This window comes from Canis aureus, chromosome 20 (genome assembly GCF_053574225.1).
Source record: "Canis aureus isolate CA01 chromosome 20, VMU_Caureus_v.1.0, whole genome shotgun sequence".
NCBI classification, from domain to species: domain Eukaryota; kingdom Metazoa; phylum Chordata; class Mammalia; order Carnivora; family Canidae; genus Canis; species Canis aureus.
The window spans coordinates 6,792,030-6,811,362 of NC_135630.1; the positions used below are offsets into that span (position 1 = coordinate 6,792,030).

Consider the following 19,333-nt stretch of genomic DNA (forward strand, 5'->3'; position numbering starts at 1 on the left):
CAGCTATGGAAATATGACTTCTGGTTTTATCTGGGAAGAAAAGTCAATCAACAGGAAGATTAAGACATAAAAGATATAATATGAAATCTAATAAGCAAATTACAGAAAGGAGCCTTTCTTACTTAAAAAACTAGGTAAAAGATAATATGGTTTGAAGACTTATTTTCTGCAAATCAGGAGTTGTATTTCTCGTTCATTGTAAACTGGAAAAAAAAATTTAAATCGCGACACTGTTACATCATTTCAACTAGTATGCATTTAATCCAAAGAAGAACTTTTGTACTCAGGTGAAACACTGAATAACATCTGGCGTGTTTTAAAAGCTCTCTATTAGCTTATATATTTAATATCCATTGTCTCAAAGGCAGCAAACAACGGAAAAGAAAGTCATATACAAGTAAATTCCCAGAAGATAAAAAACACTGCATTTTCCAGAGCTTTAAAATAGTAAAAGTACTAACTTAAGAAAGACTATGTTTGGGATCTGTGTCATGGAAGAAATCTTACGACTGGCTTATGTAACATGAGAAAATAATTTTTCATTATTTTCAATAATATTGAAAAATTATTGAAAAATCTTTGATAGTTGGGACTATTATTGAAAAATAATTTATTATTAAATTGAAAAATCTTTGATAGTTGGGACTTTGAACAATTCAGTGTCCTCTCCCTTGTCATGAAGTTGTTTTAATGAGTAGTTACTGTGGTGATTCTTTTGCAGGAGAAAAATGGCTTAGCCTAGGGTGGTGTCAGCACAGATACAGAAACAGACTTTGGTTCCAGAGCTACTTGGAGGGTTTAGATCTTGGGTGTTTGGAGCGGGAAAAATCCAGAGATATCACGAAAGGCTTTCCACTATCTGTGCAGCACACAGGTGTGTGGTGATGCCATTCATTGTTCTTGGCTCAAAAATTTCAAAAGCTTAGAGAACCTGGGAGTAAGGGAGAGGGAGATGGAGGAAGGGGAGGGGTAGGAGAGGGGAAGAGAAATGGGAAGAAGGGAGATGGGAAAATGAGGAGAGGGGAGGCAGGTGGGGGAGAAAGGAAGGATGGAAGAGTGGGCAGGGCAGGAGCCAAACCTGAAGGGTATTTGTTGGTTGTATGAAGTCCTTGCAGCTCATCCTGCAGACTATGGGGACTCACTGATGGGTTTTTGTCTGAGGATTACTAAAAGGATCAGATTTGTATTTTTAACCACAGTGAAAGACTGAAGAAGAGCAAACAATTAAGTCATTATAATACTAATGGGAAGAGGAAATGGGTGACTATGGAGTTAGAGATTTTAAGAAAAGCTTTATAGAGTTTAAATCCAACTGCATGAATAGTGAGGGAGAGAAAAGGTCCAGTTGAGGGCCTCTTAGTACTCTGGTTTATGTGACAGGGTAAATGCACAGGTTGCTGGGAAAGAGAGTACAGGAAATAAGCCATTGGCTTCCATTAAGCAATGGAAGTTAATCGAGTTAGTTGTGTATATTCAATATGAGAAGAAGTTTTGGGAAACAAGAAAATCATTTGGTTGAATCTGTGCTTTTTTTTTTTTCCAAGTAAAGCATCTTTTAAATGTTGGAACCAACAGAGAATCTCAGAGATCACAAATTCCCCTATTTACTTTATTGAAAACAAATCATAGAATACTGAGGTCCAAAGATTAAGTCACCCATACAGGTAAGGACAGGTCCAGAGCTAGAAAACTAGACTTCTGTCCTCATTCCCAGGTTCTTTCATGTCCATTCATCCTCATGCAATCAGTAGATATTTGACACAAAACATAGGCTCCTAACAAATGAACAATTAGTTAGTTCTAACTAATAATGTAAGTTATAGATGACCTTCCAGAATCAATTTTGCTGCCCACCAAATAGAAATTTTAGAAAAAAAAAAAAAAAAGTCGGTCCATTCAATTCTTTATGGGCTTTAATGAGAATATAATTTTAAGAGAAAATTACTCCACTTGTGCAATTACAAAAAAATACACGCATTGATATGGTGGTTAACACACAGATCAATGACTATTTTCATCTGCCTAAAAAAAAAAAAATCTGCCTGAAATTGCTGTCAGTAAAAATATTTCTAAGATGTTAGCTTTTTTTGGTTCTTTAGAAATAGCCCTCCCAAAGACACCTCAGGAAAACCAGTTATTTAGGATATACCTACAATCAAAATAATAAGAAAATGGTAAACTTTTCAAAGATGATCATAGATTCTATTCATCATAGGAAAATACTAGAAACATCTTAAATGAATGAATAAGCACTCTTTGCCCACTAGAGTAGAGCACTATGCAGCATTTCAATTCGTGTGTGGATTATGAGGCATGTAGAGATGTATATTTAAAAAAATGTACCTGGGCAGCCCCGGCGGCTCAGCGGTTTGGTGCTGCCTGCAGCCTGGGGTGTGATCCTGGAGACCAGGGATCGAGTCCCACATCGGGCTCCCTGCATGGAGCCTACTTCTCCCTCTGCCTGTGTCTCTGCCTCTCATTCTGTGTGTGCCTATGAATAAATAAATAAAATCTTTAAAAAGAATTATTAAAAAAATATAAATAAATTTTAAAAAATGTACCTGAAAGAAAACATGAAATTATATATACACAGAAGACGTGAATTTAAACATGGGCGAATGTTTTGGAAAGGATAACAAGTTTTATGTGGAGTGATGTGGATACATGCAGGCAGAGCTCTGGTTCTTGTAGGATACTTTTGTTTTCTATCTCTCTTCCTTTTTATTTAGTTGTAGAACAAGAGAAATGTCTTTGTAAAACCTTTTTTTCCACTTCTTCTTCCAGCAAACATGGACAACTAGGTGACATGAGGAAAAATTCCCAACGACAAAATACATAGAAAGTTAGATGCCATGTGACATCCTTTGTCACCGTGCCATGTGACATTGCTTGTAAATGAATGTCCGACCTCTCAAGAATGTAAGAGCCATGGTACTGAGTGATTAGTAAGCAAGCTCGGAAACTAAGGCTCCCAAAGGATATTTAAATTTGTATGGCCTAGTGGGAAGAAGACTGAGGTTTAAAAAAAAAAAAAAAAGTTATCAATTCCCTGTTTTTCTCTCTACCAGCCCCGGTTTCTTGGCATTTAGAGGACAGGCATCATCGTTCTCATTCACGGTTTATCTTGCTGAGTCCTTCTGGGCTTTCACTTTCCTCAATGCATTCACCCAGTAGCAGTCATTAAATATTTGTTGAAAGCGATTTACTGTGAGATGGTTTTCAGATTCTTTCTTTAGTCTAATCTGTGTTATAAAATAGAATCCTACATCTTCCGTAATGAGCTTGGTTTTAATCAGAAGATGAGAATGTCTTTGATTATATTTTATTTAAATATTTATAGGCTGTACCTACCATTATGTTACTACATAAAAGATGTTTCCCGTGTTAGTTATTGTATTATAATTTTTCCAGATTTAGAAGTTGGCCAAATTGTATTCGTGAAGTAGTAAAACATAATTAAGAGTTCAAACTGTGTGATAATAAAAACCTGGGGTTAAACCCTTGTCTTTCCTTACATACTAGTTGTGTGATCCAAGACAAGTTACTTAAGCTGCCCAAGCTTCAACTTCCCTATCTGTATGATGGAATAGTATTTGTTCCTCAGAGTGTTGTCAAGATTAAATTAAAAAATCTCTACAAAGCATTTAGCAAATCTCTAGTCCTATAGTATAGATCAGTGATCATTAGCTATTAAAATGAGAGAGATTTGGATTATTAGTGTAAATTCCACAGTATAAATTTGCTGTATGAGAAACCCTCCATGAAAATATCTTTAGGTTTAACAGGGGAAAGAACTGAAATGGCTCTTAAATATACTTTCTGCTTCCTTGTGTTCTTATTCCAGACTTATAATCACCAACACGATAATATCATGTTCTAGAAACATTTGCCTACTTTTGCCCAGCTTTATTAAGTTATAATGGACAAATAAAAATTATGTATTTAAAGCATACACCATATAATTATGTATTTCATATAGAATTGTTATATGTTATATTTGTGAAATTATCACCACAATCAAATTAATCTACCCATCATCTCAGTTATTATTTCCTTGTCTTCATCTTCATCTTCATCTCTGTCATGTTCTTTTTGTGTGTGTGTATGTGGTGAGAACACTTAAGATCTACCCTTTAGGCAAATTTCAAGTATACAATACAGTATTGTTAACTATTATGGTGCTATACATTATCTCAGAACATACACATCTTGCATAACCAAAATTTTGTACCCTTTGACTAACATCCCCTTATTTTGCCCCCCACCCCCGCCCCCCCCCCTGCCCTGGCAACCACTATTCAGCTCTCTGCTTATGTACTATAATTTGCATACCTTGGGACTGACCTATTTTAATTGTATGATTCATGATTTTAGGTAAATTTACAGAGTTACGCAGTCATCATCACATTCCAGTGTTTAGGACATTTTCATCCTGCAAAAAGTTCCCATTTGCAGTTAAGGAAATCTTTACTTTGACAGCGTATTTGGGGGTGGTTCCTATTCTTGTACTTGATCTTACTCTATATTAGACATGTAAACGGATAAGGTCCAGGATGGAGCTGAAAAGTTTTTGAGATGAGAAGGGATCAGGGGACCTGATTTGGGTGTTAATCACATTTTCACAGAGGACTGAGCATGAAAATACCAGAAGCCATACCGGGTACAAATAGAAGTGACCAGACAGTTGGAAGTTAGCAAAGGAATCAGAACAAGTGAATTCAGGAAAAATGGAAATAGGCAATGGAGGGCAGGGAAATCATACTGAACTTCATTTACAGGTAATATAATTAAGCCTGGAAGTTTTTTTAATAGGGTAAGAATAGGGCTCAAGAAAGGTATATAGAAAAGAGGTCTTAATGGTCAAGAAATGGCAGAAAAGAGGGATAATAGGAGCCACTGTGATCAGAGACAATAGGCAAATTTCCTTTGAGGTAAGTTGAGCTGAAATGAATTTTAGGATTTTTCCTTCTTGATTAGCATCACCTGTCACAGTGCTAATAAATAGCAGAATCAACTGTGTTGTTCCAAACATCGATTCTAAAATTTCTATGAAACTGGTATTTCTTTTTTTTTTAAAAGAGTAGTTTCAAAGATAAAAATTAATTCAAGCTTTGATCATGTAACTAATTTAATTATATACGTGAAATCCATAGGAGGTAAATAAAGCAAATAACATTTTCCTTCTAGTTATTTTCTCTAAAGCCATTAATTCTGACAAAAATTGGAAAGGATGCGTGGGGGAAAGCAGAGAGTTATGTTTTTCACCTTCTACAGTTTCATGAAACACATTGTTAAACCCTGCAAAGCCAAAAGGGTATATTCAAGTGCACTAAGGTGTAAATTTTCATTTATTATCCACATAGTTTTCTTCTCAGTTAGAACTGAGAGAATGCCTGTCCCTCCCTCTGGATTCAAGAGATCGTTTTTTTACAAGTAGTGCTTGAGTTGAGAAAGAGTAAGTGGAAACAGTCCTTAGATTTTTCTCTGGAGATTTGGTTCTGCCACAGGAGCAAAGGCACATGATTCTATAGCATTCTTTTTTCTATGTTCCTCAACCCTCCTCCCCCCCTCCCTGATCTTTTCCTTCCCTTTTCCCTCCCGTTCTCTTCTTCGTTTCTAATCTACATTCTTCCATGACTCTATTTACCAAAATAGTGGTTTAGTTGGACACATAGGTTAAGGGGTAGAAGATGCAGTGGCCTGGGGGAAGAAAGGGCAAGCCCCAAGGTCTAGGTGTGGGCAGGGAGCAAGGGAAGAATTGGTTTATGTCTTTCTGCTCGCCTGCCCCCTGCCTCCTTCACCCCTAAGCATAAGTCAAGGATTTCAATATCTTAGAATAAGAACAGAGATGAGAAGAGCAGTTTGTAGGGTAGAAGATGATGGTGGCTTGCACCTGGGTTGTTGAAGTGAGTATGGAAATAAATGGTTGGATTCTGCTTATTTTTTGAAGGAAAACGCAGAATTGTCTGGGAGAAAAAAATGGACAAAGGTATAGAGGAAGAGAAGAGACGCACATCACCTCAAAAGGACTTGCCGTGCACTAAGATGGGAAAGTGTCTAGAAGGAGCTGGTTGTTGAGGACGAGGAGCAGAGAGGGAGCCCAATTTGGGACATGGTAATTTGGAGCTGTGAGGAGGAGGGCTTTTGTTTTTAATTAGAGTTCTGGGAAAAAGACCTAGGCTAGAGTTGTGAATTTGGGCATCATCACAACTAAAGTATTTAAGCCACAAGATTAAATGAAATTACTTAGGAAGGGCATGGAAACTAAAAAAAGGTAGTGCCCCAAGGAGTGAGCTTTGGAAGGTGCCAGCACTAGAGGATGGAAGCTGAAGGAGGACCAGCAGAAAGCCATTCGGATGAATAAGTACTCAGAATATGCGATCACTGTTTTAGTTGTACTTTGATTAGCAATTAGAATTTATGAATACTAATGTTATCTCACTATGTGCTTTGTGCTTTACTTTTCTTTACAACTCCAAAATAAGACACCTCTGATAACAACACACACATGCCCCTGTGAGTTACGGGTGTGTGTGTGTGTGTGTGTGTGTGTGTGTTTTCTGATTAAATTGATATAGAATTCAATAGAGGCATATTTAAGTGTGTAGATATACAGGAGTATACCTTAATTCACTATTTCATCAATAGAAAGATACTACAAGATGAATTTCAATTTTCATTATCCATGATTTGCTATATTATTTACATCCTATAATTTTTTTTTTTTTTTTTTTGTCCAGGCAAATGCTTTTTCTTTCTTCCGGTTTTGTCTGATTGATAGTTGATTCAAGTGTTTGGATTCAGTTTAAATTTCAGACCACTATAAAATAGAGTTTAGCTATATTCTTTTTATCTCAATAATTAAACTATACTCATGACTTTCCATTTAAGAAGCTATAACTATTAAAATATATGACATGTTTAAAGAGTAAAGCACTGAATAGGTAAAGGAAATTTATGTACATTTAAAATTATTTTGTGGGTGGTGATATTTTTTTTTTCCATACCATACTATTTCATCCTGGACATCAACATTGGCTTTTATTGTGGAAAATGAATCTTTCTGCCTCACTAGGTAAGATGCTCATCGTTAAATGACTTAACCGGGAGAACCAATGCCTGCTATGTAACTTTGATCCAGTGGAGACGGACTTAGGAGCAGGGGCAGGGGTTATGGGAGTGTCCCACGATGGAGACTGGGGAAGAAGAGGAAGAGGAAAGGGAGTATGATGAAAACTGAAGGGCGGCAGCATGAGGAATGAGAAGGGAAGTGAAACAACCTGTGCTAGATACACAGATGGAGTCCAAAGCTAGTCTTGTAAAGGGCATCATGGAAATTAGACGAACTTAAGCACGAGGAACTTGAAACGTAGTTAGAACAAGAAAAAGGACTTTTATCAGAGTCCTTGTATAGCGAGATCAAGATTTAGAGGAGATTCACAGCCAAAAGTGCTCAGCTATGCCTCCGCGTTGGATTTCCCAAGGGGGTCGTAACAAATGCTACAACCCGCTGAAGCCGAATCTTTTAGTCTTGCCAGGGAATCTGCATTTTTTAAATAAACACCAGGCCCTCTCCTCATCCCCAAGTGATTCACATGCCTGCTAAAATTTGAGGACCACCGAACTAGCAATACAGAAAGAACATACAAGAAACAAATCTTGAAAAGGCATGCAGTAGACGCAAACGGAGAGGAATTCTAAAGGAATTTGCAGAGTAAAGCCTATGTAGGAAAAAAAAAATAATGAAGGTAGGGGGCTCAGTCGGTTGAGCGTCAGACTGTTAGTTTCTGCTCAGGTCCTGATCTTAGAGTCCTGGGGTGGGAATTCAAGCCCCACCTGGGGCTCTGTGCTCAGCGCAGTCTACTTGGAATTCTTTCCTCCTCCCTCCCCCTCCCCCTCTGCCCCTCATCCCTGCTCTCACACCTTAAGTGCACACATACTCTCTCTCTCTCACATAAATAAATAAATGAATAGATAGATAGATAAATAAATAAATAAATAAATAAATAAATAAATAAATAAAATCTTTTAAAAATAATAATGATGAAAGTAGGTACCATTCAGGAATAAAGTAATGGGGAACTTGCAGGGAAGTATGACATGAGTACAGATGGAAGGCAATGGTGACAGGAGTCAAAAGAATGCATGGGATTGCATCGTGAGAGGGCAGCCATGACCCCCTGAAAGAGGTCAGTTATGGGAAGAGAAAGATGGAAGATCACACATGGCCCTGAGAACTCTGCTTTTGAGCTAAGCGGTGGGAGGCCTGTGGGCACAGAGGATCGCAGCCGTGGCGAGGGGCCACCAAGCAGCTCCTGCACATTACTGGTCTGTGGTTAAGTCTCTCTCTGCTGTCGGAGGAGCTGGCTATCAAACAACATCCCCACCCCATGGCCCACCGAGATCTTTAGATAATCATTTTCTTTGCAAAAATAACACGGCGTGGTTTCATTTCCTAGTCCACTGTGTCTTACAGAGAGATGAGTAAGGGGACACCGCAGGCTGTGATTTTTGTTGGGGGCCTTAGCACACTCCCCCATGAGATCAGATGAACCAGAAAAAGTTATAGGTAACTGGCAGGGACAGTTGTTTTCCTTCTCCTCCTCACCATTGTTCTTTGTTCATTTCCTTTAATTTGCATTGCAATATGCATAATAAGTAGTTATGTTTTATTTTTAGGCTCCCACTTCTGAAACCTGAAAGTCTGTAAGTGCAAAATTAAGAGCAAATTCTCCTGTCGCACAGTAGCAACGTGTTTCTGAGCTTTCACAAGCCTGTATCCCTCCTCAGCTTCTTGTCCTATCTCCTGAATAGTCCAAGCAACCAAGGATGTTTCTTTTAATCATTGCGATAAACAAATAAATAAGATAATAGGAATATTCACTGTATGTTTACAAAAAGAGTGTGAAAAAAAAAAAAAGAGTGTGGTCTTCCTGCAGAAACTGATCCTTTCCCCTAAAAATCATTAGTGTAAATGGAGAGGGAGGGAGAGTGCTCCCTAAATGTTAATTTTTCTTACTGGATTCTAAGATTTGTAAATAAGAAATGGAATTATGGGAATTTTAATATTTAACTGGTAAGTGTAGAGAAAACACTCAATAAATACTCAACACAGGTTGCAAGGTGTACCTGAAAAATGCTTTGACAGCCGGATGCAAAGGGATGTAAGCAGGTGCTGCACCAACCATGTCAACTTGCCCATTCTTTCTCTTTGGCTGGTATTTTGCTGGTTTTTTCCCTTCCCTGCTGAAATGCCTCCTTTGTCTCTTGTAATCCAAAAATTCCTTCATTCCATGGAATCCTAATCCTCATAACCCTCATAGTATGCTTGACCAATTCATAGGTGATGATTATAAAAGTCAGTAATTCTTCAATTAGTGATCAATTTTAGATTTTTTTTAAAGTTAAATGAGAAACCACTGGGAACAAAATGGGTAGTGATAAGATAGCACAATGACATTGCTATGCTATAGATATTCTTGTTCTATCCATCCAGTAAAATTCTCCTCATGCCCACTTGGCATTAATTCATTTTCTTCCCATTTCTTGGCTATTAAAATTTACTCACCCTGCCCTATGTCTTATGGGGAAAAATAGAGGTAGTACTTCTTGAACGCTTGCTCCGTGTTAGGCACTATTTTAGGCATTTCACATGAATGATGGCAAATCGTACCCACCTCTTAGAATTCTTATATATTTATTCTTAATTTCCTGTGGAGGAAACTGAAGTCTGCCTAAGGTCACCCAGCTAGTAGGTAGCAGAGCCAGGATTTATATTCAGATTAGCATGAATATAAAAGCTCATAGTTTTCCCTCTCTACTAATGTGACTTCAAGCTTTATTAGCAATTAACAATAATTTGTTTTGAATACTGACACCTGTATGTAATTGTAAAGAATCTTCCTGGTGATTTAGAAGTGGTTCACTTTTAAAATCTTTAAAAAAATACCTTGGTCTTAAAAAACTACCATGGTCATTTTACCTAAAAACCTCTTAGGACATCATAAAAACCTCTTAGAATAGTTCTGATCTGTTCAAAAGGAAGTCCTGCTATTTGGAGTTCTGTGTCTCATTTGCCGTCTGGTACTAAGGGCTGCAAATTCTTTCTGCTTTTTGTGTAACTTGTCTTTATCTTTGTTGTTCCAGTACTGGATACCAGTTTATTTACTATTCACCTGAAAACACAGCCAAAGCAAAAGAAGTTCTCAGCAACATCAATCAACTACAACCTCTGATAGCAACCCATGCAGACCTACTGCTTAATTCTGCAAGCCAGCATTCTCCAGACAGCTTGAAGAATTCTTTAAAGATGCTTTCAGAAAAAGTAAGACCCAAATCACCACTGCAGTGGGGAAAATGAAATCCCCAAATCCCCACTGGTGTTGCTTTCTGCATACATTGCCTTTCATAGCATCTGGAAATGTAAAATAGCCTAGGTTAAAAAGTAAGCTTCAAAGTATCGCCACAGGATCAAAACGAGCTGGCCTCATTCTCTTTTCGAGTCTTACTAAGTATTAATTTTTTTGAGTAGGAAATGTAACCTGTTATTGGCTGAGGTACATTTTCTCTTTTTTCTTGACATCTATCATTCTCTTTGGTTCGTGGGTTTATTAAATGAGTTAAATTAGATTCTGAAAATTGCTTTCTTCTGGTGATCAACTAATTTTTATGCATATGAAGCTATACATTTGAATAAGAATGTCATGTCATTTGAAAGCACGACTCTGATGTGGCTTCTTATCGGCAGCATGGGGTAATCCTCTGCCTCAGTTTGCTTTCTGCAACCTTATCTGCTGGAAGAAGGTTTTAAAAGTTTCCAAAAATATTAACTATTGTTTGAAATGTAGTGGGACCTAAGCCTTAATTTTTTCGAAGGTGACTTTCCCTGGTGTATGCAAAGAGGAAAGGTAGGCCAGCATAGGGTAAAGACTCAACATCAACTTCCATAACTCGTGAAGGCAGCTGAAGGTTCAGAGAGAACCAAGACAGAAAAGATAAGTTGCAGCTCGATTTTCAATGTAAAACCAGTACACTTATCCTCAACCTTTGCATTCCGAGGACATCTTGCAGTTTCTTATATTTCCAATAAATATGACCTTGAAGCAACTGAACAAAAAAAAAAAAAAAAAAAAGAAAGAAAGAAAAAACTCTCATAGTATCTTTTCAGAATAAGGTAACTGTAGTTTGTCATGACCCTAAAGAAGAGATTCATAGAAACCTGAGAATTATATATATATATATATATAATATATATATATTATTCACATATGTTAATTTATAATATTAAAACCTAGCACTTAGAGAACATTTTTATGTGTCCATTATCATATATCTCCTTAAAGAAAAAAACTAATGTCTGTTTTCTTTAAAAATTAGCTAATATCTATTCAAAAAAAGTCAACTGAATTGTCTCATAAATCAAAAAGTGAAAAACGAAAACCTAAGATATTCAGTTCAAAATTCATCTTTCTTTCCATGACATAACAGGTACTTCCATCATGAAAAGGAGAGAAAAAAATGACCCATATTTTACAGATACCCTACTTTGCCCAATATTGTGCTCTATGACTTACATTATTTCATTTAATTTTCAAATTTAATTTTCAAATCATGGGTGCATATTATCTCCATCTCACAGAGGAAAATGGTCAAAGCTCAGAGAAATTTTTTAAAAAGATGTATGAAATCATGCAGCTAGAGTCAAACATAGGATTCAGACAAATCCTAGGCTCAAATCCAGGGCTCAAATCCAGACCTGACTGACTCTGGAGTGGAAAATCTTTCTGGTATCCCCTGTGTAATATATGTATTTTGACATTTCCTTCTTAAAAGATTTTTAAGCATCTTTTGTTACTCCTCAGTAATACTTCTCAGTAATACTTAGGTATCCCAATAGTCAATAAACATCTCTAATAGTCAGTACATATGTCATAGCTAGAAAAAAGCAGAGGGAAAGAGGAGAGTGTAATTATACTCTTATAATTATAAAATATAATTATAATAAATAATTATATTATTTAGCATATAGTAAAATAATATAATTTCATTTTGGTTGATTTCTTTTTAGGATTTGTAGATGATGGGAGGTGTTTCTACATTCACCTGAGCAGAAAATCTTAGCAAATGGCCTATTACTACAATGATTACAGAGCAGGATTTCTATGCTCCTGTGCATTGGCCAGGAGCTCGTCATTTCATACATCATTTACAACTTGCCGCAATGACTGGAGCGGGGGGTGGGACAGGGTGTGTATTTTTTCCATTAATTCAGCATTGCTCCAACTTTGTTCCCTGTGTTTTTCTACTGAGTAGACAAGCTTCATCTACTAATAAATCCATCAGCCTCTGAAATCGGGGGGCCTTTTTCAAATTAAGTTTGCAAGCCATGCTTTATTTTAAGAATTCATGCCTGGATTTTCAAAGAATCATCTAAGAAGTTAACAGAGTTTTGCATAATATATGAAGACAACTAATAGCTTATTGTTTAAAACAACATATGATCCACAAACTTAGCATAAAAGATGAATATTATTAGCAGCATCTTAAATTTCAATTTAATATTAGAAAGATTTAGCTTAAAATATTCTGGATTTTTGTTGTTTTAAGATTTTATTTCTAAGTAATCTCTATACCCGGGGGGGGGGGCTCAAGCATACAACCACAAAATCAAGAGTTGCATACTCAGCTGACTGAGCCAGCCAGGTGTCCCAAGACATTTTGTCCTTAAGATCAGGTCTTGCACACTGTGGGTTAGAGCATAAAAATCCTTTTATTGTGGATAGTCCCTTTGTTTCTCTTATTGAGTCTGAAGTGATATGTTTAGAAAATAAATACTTTGGTTTTTTTCTTTGGAATTCATTCATATAGCATATTCAATACATAATAAGTATTATCTGTGTTCATACTTATCGAAGAAGCTCTATAGCCCAATGTGAGAGAGTTCTCTGTACTAGGCATTCAATTATTTTGTAATGAGGTGACATCTCTCCTCTTAGGAAACATGTTGCATCTGGAGATGATAGCATTGGACAAATTATCAGATTTATTATATACTCAGAATCTGGGGGTGGAAAGCAAAGACAGAGAAACCCAACTGCATGTCCAGAGAATCTCAGAGCAGCAGTATTTGTAGATTTGAAGACAATTCATATCATGTCTGCCATTACTGATAACCAAGACTGAGGCTCCCAGCAAAATTACATCCCTCTAAACAACTACTGGTGGAAAAAACAAACATAATTTATGAAAAGTAAAAATATTTACTGAATTCTTACAAATGATCAGGTGTGGTTTCTAGACACACAAAATGGAATAAGACACAAATCTGTTCCTGATTCAAAGTTCTTGATGGTAATGGTTATTTGTTATGCTAATGATGATGACAATAATGGCTAGTATTTATTAGAGGTTTAATAACTGTGAATGGGGTATTATTACAACTTTCCACAAGTCCATGAAGTGGCACTATTATTTTCAACATTTAATCTTTCTAGTCCTATGAAGTAGGTGCTGCTGATATCCTTATTTTATACAGTAGGAGAAGTTGAGGTACAGAAATATATGTAATGCACATACCTCTTGAGTCTAGCTCCAGATGCTGTGAGTTTAACCGCTACACAATATGGTCAAATGTTCCATGAGTTCTATGATGGACACTTGTATATACAACTAAGGAAAGAAGAAGGGATATGGGGGGTGAGAATGGGGAGGACAACACTGAAATTTCATAGAATAAAAATTTTTAATAATTTTTCATGTCCTAATATGCACAAACTCAAATTATTCCAATTTTTAAATTATTAGTATACCTCCCAATGAATGACTGGGTTTGTTTCTTGCATATTAATTCATGAAAATAATAAAGAAAATACTTAATCTTATAGGGTCATAACAAAAGGCAGACTCTGGGTTTATATGAATCGCTTGAATAGAGAAGACAAAGGATAGGCCAAATTTTTAACATTAGATCTGAAAGGTTAATAATAGGGTGGGATAAAAGTATATTTTCCTTCCCACTCGACTGAAAGATGCAATACTATGAAAAAGAAAAAAGAGAAAAAAGTAATGTGATGAAATTCAAACTGAAAAAATAAGGACCAAAGTATAGATAATGTATAGGTATCCAGTATCTCATAGCTTAGATATATGTGTGACATTGGCTTTAATGCCCATCACATTCTCTATTTAATAAAGATGGATAGATCTTGTTTAGAAAATCATTATTATTCTTGCTCATCAAAAAGCAATATCAAACGCTTAATTATGTGATATTGTACTAGATGTTGTAGGACAAATACTACATAGATAGGGCCCTTAACTAATTTCCAGTATCCTTTAACCTGAAACATCCTATAGAATTCAAAAGCAGGAAACATGGGACACCTGGGGGGGCTCAGTGGTTGGGCGTCTGCCTTTGGCTCAGGGCGTGGCCCCAGGGTCCTGGGATCGAGTCCCCCATCAGGCTCCCTGCATGGAGCCTGCTTCTCCCTCTGCCAGTGTCTCTGCCTCTGTGTGTCTCTCATGAATAAATAAATAAAGTCTTAAAAAAAAAAGAAAAAAGTAAAAATGAAGATGAAATTTTGTGATAGTATTTCTATTTATTTTTTTTATACTTCTCTTTTAAAAGGTAAATATTTAATTGGCGAAATAAGCATATACCAAACAAAAATGAAGCAGGAAAATATAACCCATAACCACAAGAAAAATCAAGCAGCAGAAACAGACCTAGAAATGGCAGAAATGATTAAATTAGCAGATAAGGACCTTACAACAGCAACTCTAAATATGCTCCATATATTTAGGGCAGCAGAGAAACACATAACAGCATGAGGGGAAAATAGAAAGATTAAAAAGAATAACATAGAAGTGAGAAAAATGTACAATATAATTTCTGAAATAAAAATATGTACAAGGTGGACTTAGCAGATTGGTCACTTGAGAAGAATAAATAGTGAACTTACAAACATAATATCAGAAACCATTTAATTGAAGTACAGAGAGAAAAAGACATAAAAACATAAATAGAACATGAATGACTTAAAGAACAATACCAAGACATCTAATATGCATGTCATTGGAGTCCCGGAAGAAGCAGAGACGAAGACCGACAAATATTTGCTGAAAGGATGATGAAAACTCTTCAAAATTCAAAGAAAGAATGAAGCTATAGATCCAAGAATCTCCATGTACTGCAAGCAGAATAAACATTACAAAAAATGAAGATACATCATCATCAAACTGCTGAGAGGCAGAGATAAAGTAAAATAGAGGGAAAAAAAGAGACATATAACAGAATTACTTGCAGGCTTCTTATTAGACACTATGTAAGCTGGAAGACAATAGAGTCATATCTTCAAAGTACTGACACACACAAAGTATGATTCCATATCAAGAGAAGATATCTTTCAAAAATAAAGATGAAATAAAGACCATTTTAGACAAATAAAAACAGAGAGATTTCATAGAAAGCTTGTACTCCTGCAGATTTTAAAGTAGTCTTCAGGCAGAAGGAAGTGATAACATGGAAAAAATAGATCTACACAAAAGAATAAAAAGCACCAGAAATGGCAAGTATGTGGACAGATACAAAAAAATGCAAACTTTGGTTTGCTTAAACACATTTACTCTTTATTTTATGTCTTTTTTAAAAAAAAGATTTTATGTATTTATTCATGAGAGATACAGAGAGAGGCAGGGACACAGGCAAAGGGAGAAGCAGGCTCCCTGCAGGGAGCCCAACGTGGGACTCAATCCCAGGACCCCAGAGTCATGCCCTGAGGCCAAAGCAGCGCTAAACCGCTGAGCCACCCGGGCTGCCCCAACACATGTAACAGTATTACCCAGGGATGCCCAGGTGGCTCAGTCATTTATGTGTCTGACTCTTGATTTAGGCTTAGGTCATAACCTCAGAGTCCTGATGTTGAGCTCCATGTGGGCTCTGAGCTCAGCACAGGGTCTACTTGAGATTCTCTGTCTCCTTCTCCCTCCGCCCCTCCCCCTGCTTATGTTCTAAATAATAAATACAATCTTTCAAAAAAAATTCACTCCCTCCCTTTCTCTGCCCCTCCCCCACTCACACTCTTCGTGCTCACTCTCAAAAAAAAAAAAGAAAAGAAAAACAACTTAGAAAAAAATAAATAAAAGTAATACCCAATGTATTATGTGGCTTGTAACTTATTAGTGTAAGGATGGACATCAATGGAATGAAATAGACAATCTAGAAATATATCCACACATATATATTTAAATAACTTTAGACAAAAGTACAAAGAAAATTCACTGGGAAAATGATGCATTTTTAACGTAAAACTCAGGAACGATTAGATATCCATATGCAAAAAAAATTGAACCTTTCCTTATCTTTACTTCACACATCTATAAAAATTATTTCAAAATGATTCATAGATCTTAATTACAAGCTAAAAAAAAAGAAGCAAACAAAAAAAGGTCTAGGAGACAACATAGGAGAAAATTTTTGTCATCTTGAGTTAGGCAAATATTTCTAGAACACAAAACTAGGGACCAAAAAAGAAAGTAAATGATATATAAGACATTGTCAAAACCAAAAACTTTCATTAAAGTTTTCAGAGACACTATTCAGAAGACATTATTAAAAAATGAAAAGGTATTGGGACGCTCGGGTGGCTCAGTGGTGGAGCGTCTGCCTTCAGCTCAGGGTGTGACCCCGGGGTCCCATGATCGAGTCCCACATCAAGCTCCCTGCATGGAGCCTGCTTCTCCCTCTGCCTGTGTCTCTGCCTCCCTCTGTGTGTCTCTCCAATGAATACATAAATAAAATCTTTAAAAAAATGAAATGACAAGTCATGGACTGAGAGAAAATTTTTGTAAAATATGCATATCACAAAGGACTTACATCAGAATATATATTCTTTCAACTTAACAATAGGACAAACAACTCAATTAAAAATGGGCCAAAAAATAAAAATAAAAAAAAAAAATGGGCCAAAGAATCGAAATGGCATTTTAACCAGAGAAGATCTATGGATGACAAATAAATACATGTAAAGATGTTCATCATCATTTGTTTTTAGGAAAATGCAAAATTAGACTAAAATGAGATAGTAGTAACTACCCACTAGAGTAGCTGAAGTCCAACAGGTTCAGCATATGAGGAGTTGGGGAGGATATGGAACAACTGGAACATTCATATGTCACTTATAGGTACTGAGAAAGGTCCAGCAGTGTCATGAAGTTTACATATATATATGTCTATAAGGTCATAGATGTCTATGATCACTCCTGGTTATTTACCCAAGAGAAAGTCTCGTACACAAACCAGAAGGTGACTGAGTAAGGGAGGATGAAGACATGCTTGGTGGCGATCACCCCCATAGGAATAGAGAAACTGAGCTAGGACAGTGGGTTTGAATAGTTGGAGGTTATTGGGCATTGCAAAGTGTCAGGATTGCTCTTGGGGGGAACCTGCTAAAACTGCAGATTCTGTTTCAGCAGTTCTGGGCTGGGATTCAGGGAACTGCATGTTTACCATCAGTGGCCTTGAAGAACGTCCTGTAGAAAGAAGCATTACCCTGAGAAAAGTGAATCAACCAGTAAGGAGACTCTGGGAAGTATCCACATGCGATGTAGGAAGGATCTTTTTTTTAAATATTTTATTTAAAATTTTATTTTATTTTATTTTATTTAAATATTTTATTTATTTATTCATGAGAGACATAGACAGAGAGGCAGAGACACAGGGAGAGGGAGAAGCAGACTCCATGCAGGGAGCCCGACGTGGGACTCAATCCTGGATCCCAAGATCACACCCTGGGATCCCAAGATCATGCCCTGAGCCAAAGGCAGATGCTCAATCACTGAGCCACCCAGGCGTCCCTGTAGGAAGGATCTTAACTAGGACTAGCTGTGGAACTAGAAAGGACTAATCTTTGAGATTACTGAAAAGGCATAATTAGTAGAAATTGATGACTAATCTAGCAAATAAGTGTTCCTGAGGATCCAGAGCTCTGGGTGGCTGCAGAGCGACAACCCCACACAGTTTGAAAAGCTGAGCAGAACCCACTTAGTAAAAACACTTAGGATCAGGCTGCGACTTCTAAACTGGAGAGACTTTCAGAAGGAGATAGGGAACAGTGCTGGGGCAGGAAGGGGGTAGAGATGGATTTGGGAGACCAGGGCGTGAAGATGATAGCTGAAGCCTTGGAGAAAGGCGTTATGTCACCGATGGAAACCGTGCTTTCAAGAAAATGGCTTCAGGTCCCTTAGGATCCACTTACCAGATTTTGAATGAGCCAGGAATGAGGAGTCAACACAGGAAACTGAAAAGGACATTTAAGAAAGAGGAGCATGGAGCATAAATTAAAGAGTGCATGCACGTCACAGTTTTCAGAGAACTAGCATGGAGGTCTCACAAGTAGGCATTGTAATTTTGTGCAAACCAGGGAAAAGCGATTATGTGATTCAGCCGAGGTCAAGCGAATAATTCATATGGCCTGCCCAGATGTCAAGTGCCTCTCCTGAAGGTTCGATGTTCTTTTCTCTGAGCAATGTTGAACGTATATTAGTGGACTAATTCCAGAGTATAGCACTGTTGCCCTTCGAAATCATAAAGCATATCAAATTTTTTTAAATAACCAGGGGTGCCTGAGTGACTCAGTCCGTTGAGCAACTGACTCTTGGTTTCACCTCAGGTCATGACCTCACGGGTGTTGGGGTCAAGCTGCAGAGGGCTCCATGCTCTGGGGAGTCCACTTGGAAGATTCCTCCCTCTGCCCCTCCACCCTTCAAATAAATAAATAAATCTCTAAAAAATAAAAATAGCCAAACTTGTGATAATTTTGCAATATATGCTAATGTCGAATCTTTGTACTGTACACATGAAACTAATATAACACAGTATGTCAATTATTCCTCAATAATAAAAAAGAAATCAAATGGTATCAGATAGGGACCATGTAGCGGATGAAAATAAATGAAGCTGGGCAGCCCCGGTGGCACAGCGGTTTAGTGCTGCCTTCAGCCCAGGGTGTGATCCTGGAGACCCGGGATCGAGTCCCGCGTCGGGCTCCCTGCATGGAGCCTGCTTCTCCCTCCTCCTGTGTCTTTGCCTCTCTCTCTCTCTCTCTCTCTCTCTCTCTCTCTCTCTGTGTGTGTGTCTGTCATGAATAAATAAGTTAAAAATCTTAAAAAAAAAAAAGAAAAAGGAAAATAAATGAAGCTAATTGTGTGCAAAGCAATAGAGAGTGGTAGGGTCTGGAAAAAAATAAATAGGATTCTTTTTTGTCATTTTCATGAGTACAATAATAATAATCGCCGTTTATGTCATTGGCTACTTCTGTATTTTAGGTGGGGTTAG

The 19,333-nt window shown here is 37.1% G+C and overlaps 1 protein-coding gene across 16 annotated transcripts in view; it reads left to right on the forward strand.

The window, feature by feature from the left end:
- INPP4B (inositol polyphosphate-4-phosphatase type II B) overlaps nucleotides 1-19,333 on the forward strand; it is a 711,205-nt gene that overhangs the window by 573,428 nt on the left and 118,444 nt on the right. For all 16 annotated transcript variants that reach the window (XM_077860913.1, XM_077860916.1, XM_077860927.1 and 13 more), the window contains one exon: nucleotides 10,147-10,324. In XM_077860913.1, coding sequence (XP_077717039.1) covers nucleotides 10,147-10,324 — 178 coding nt within the window. The remainder of the gene's footprint in view (nucleotides 1-10,146; nucleotides 10,325-19,333) is intronic.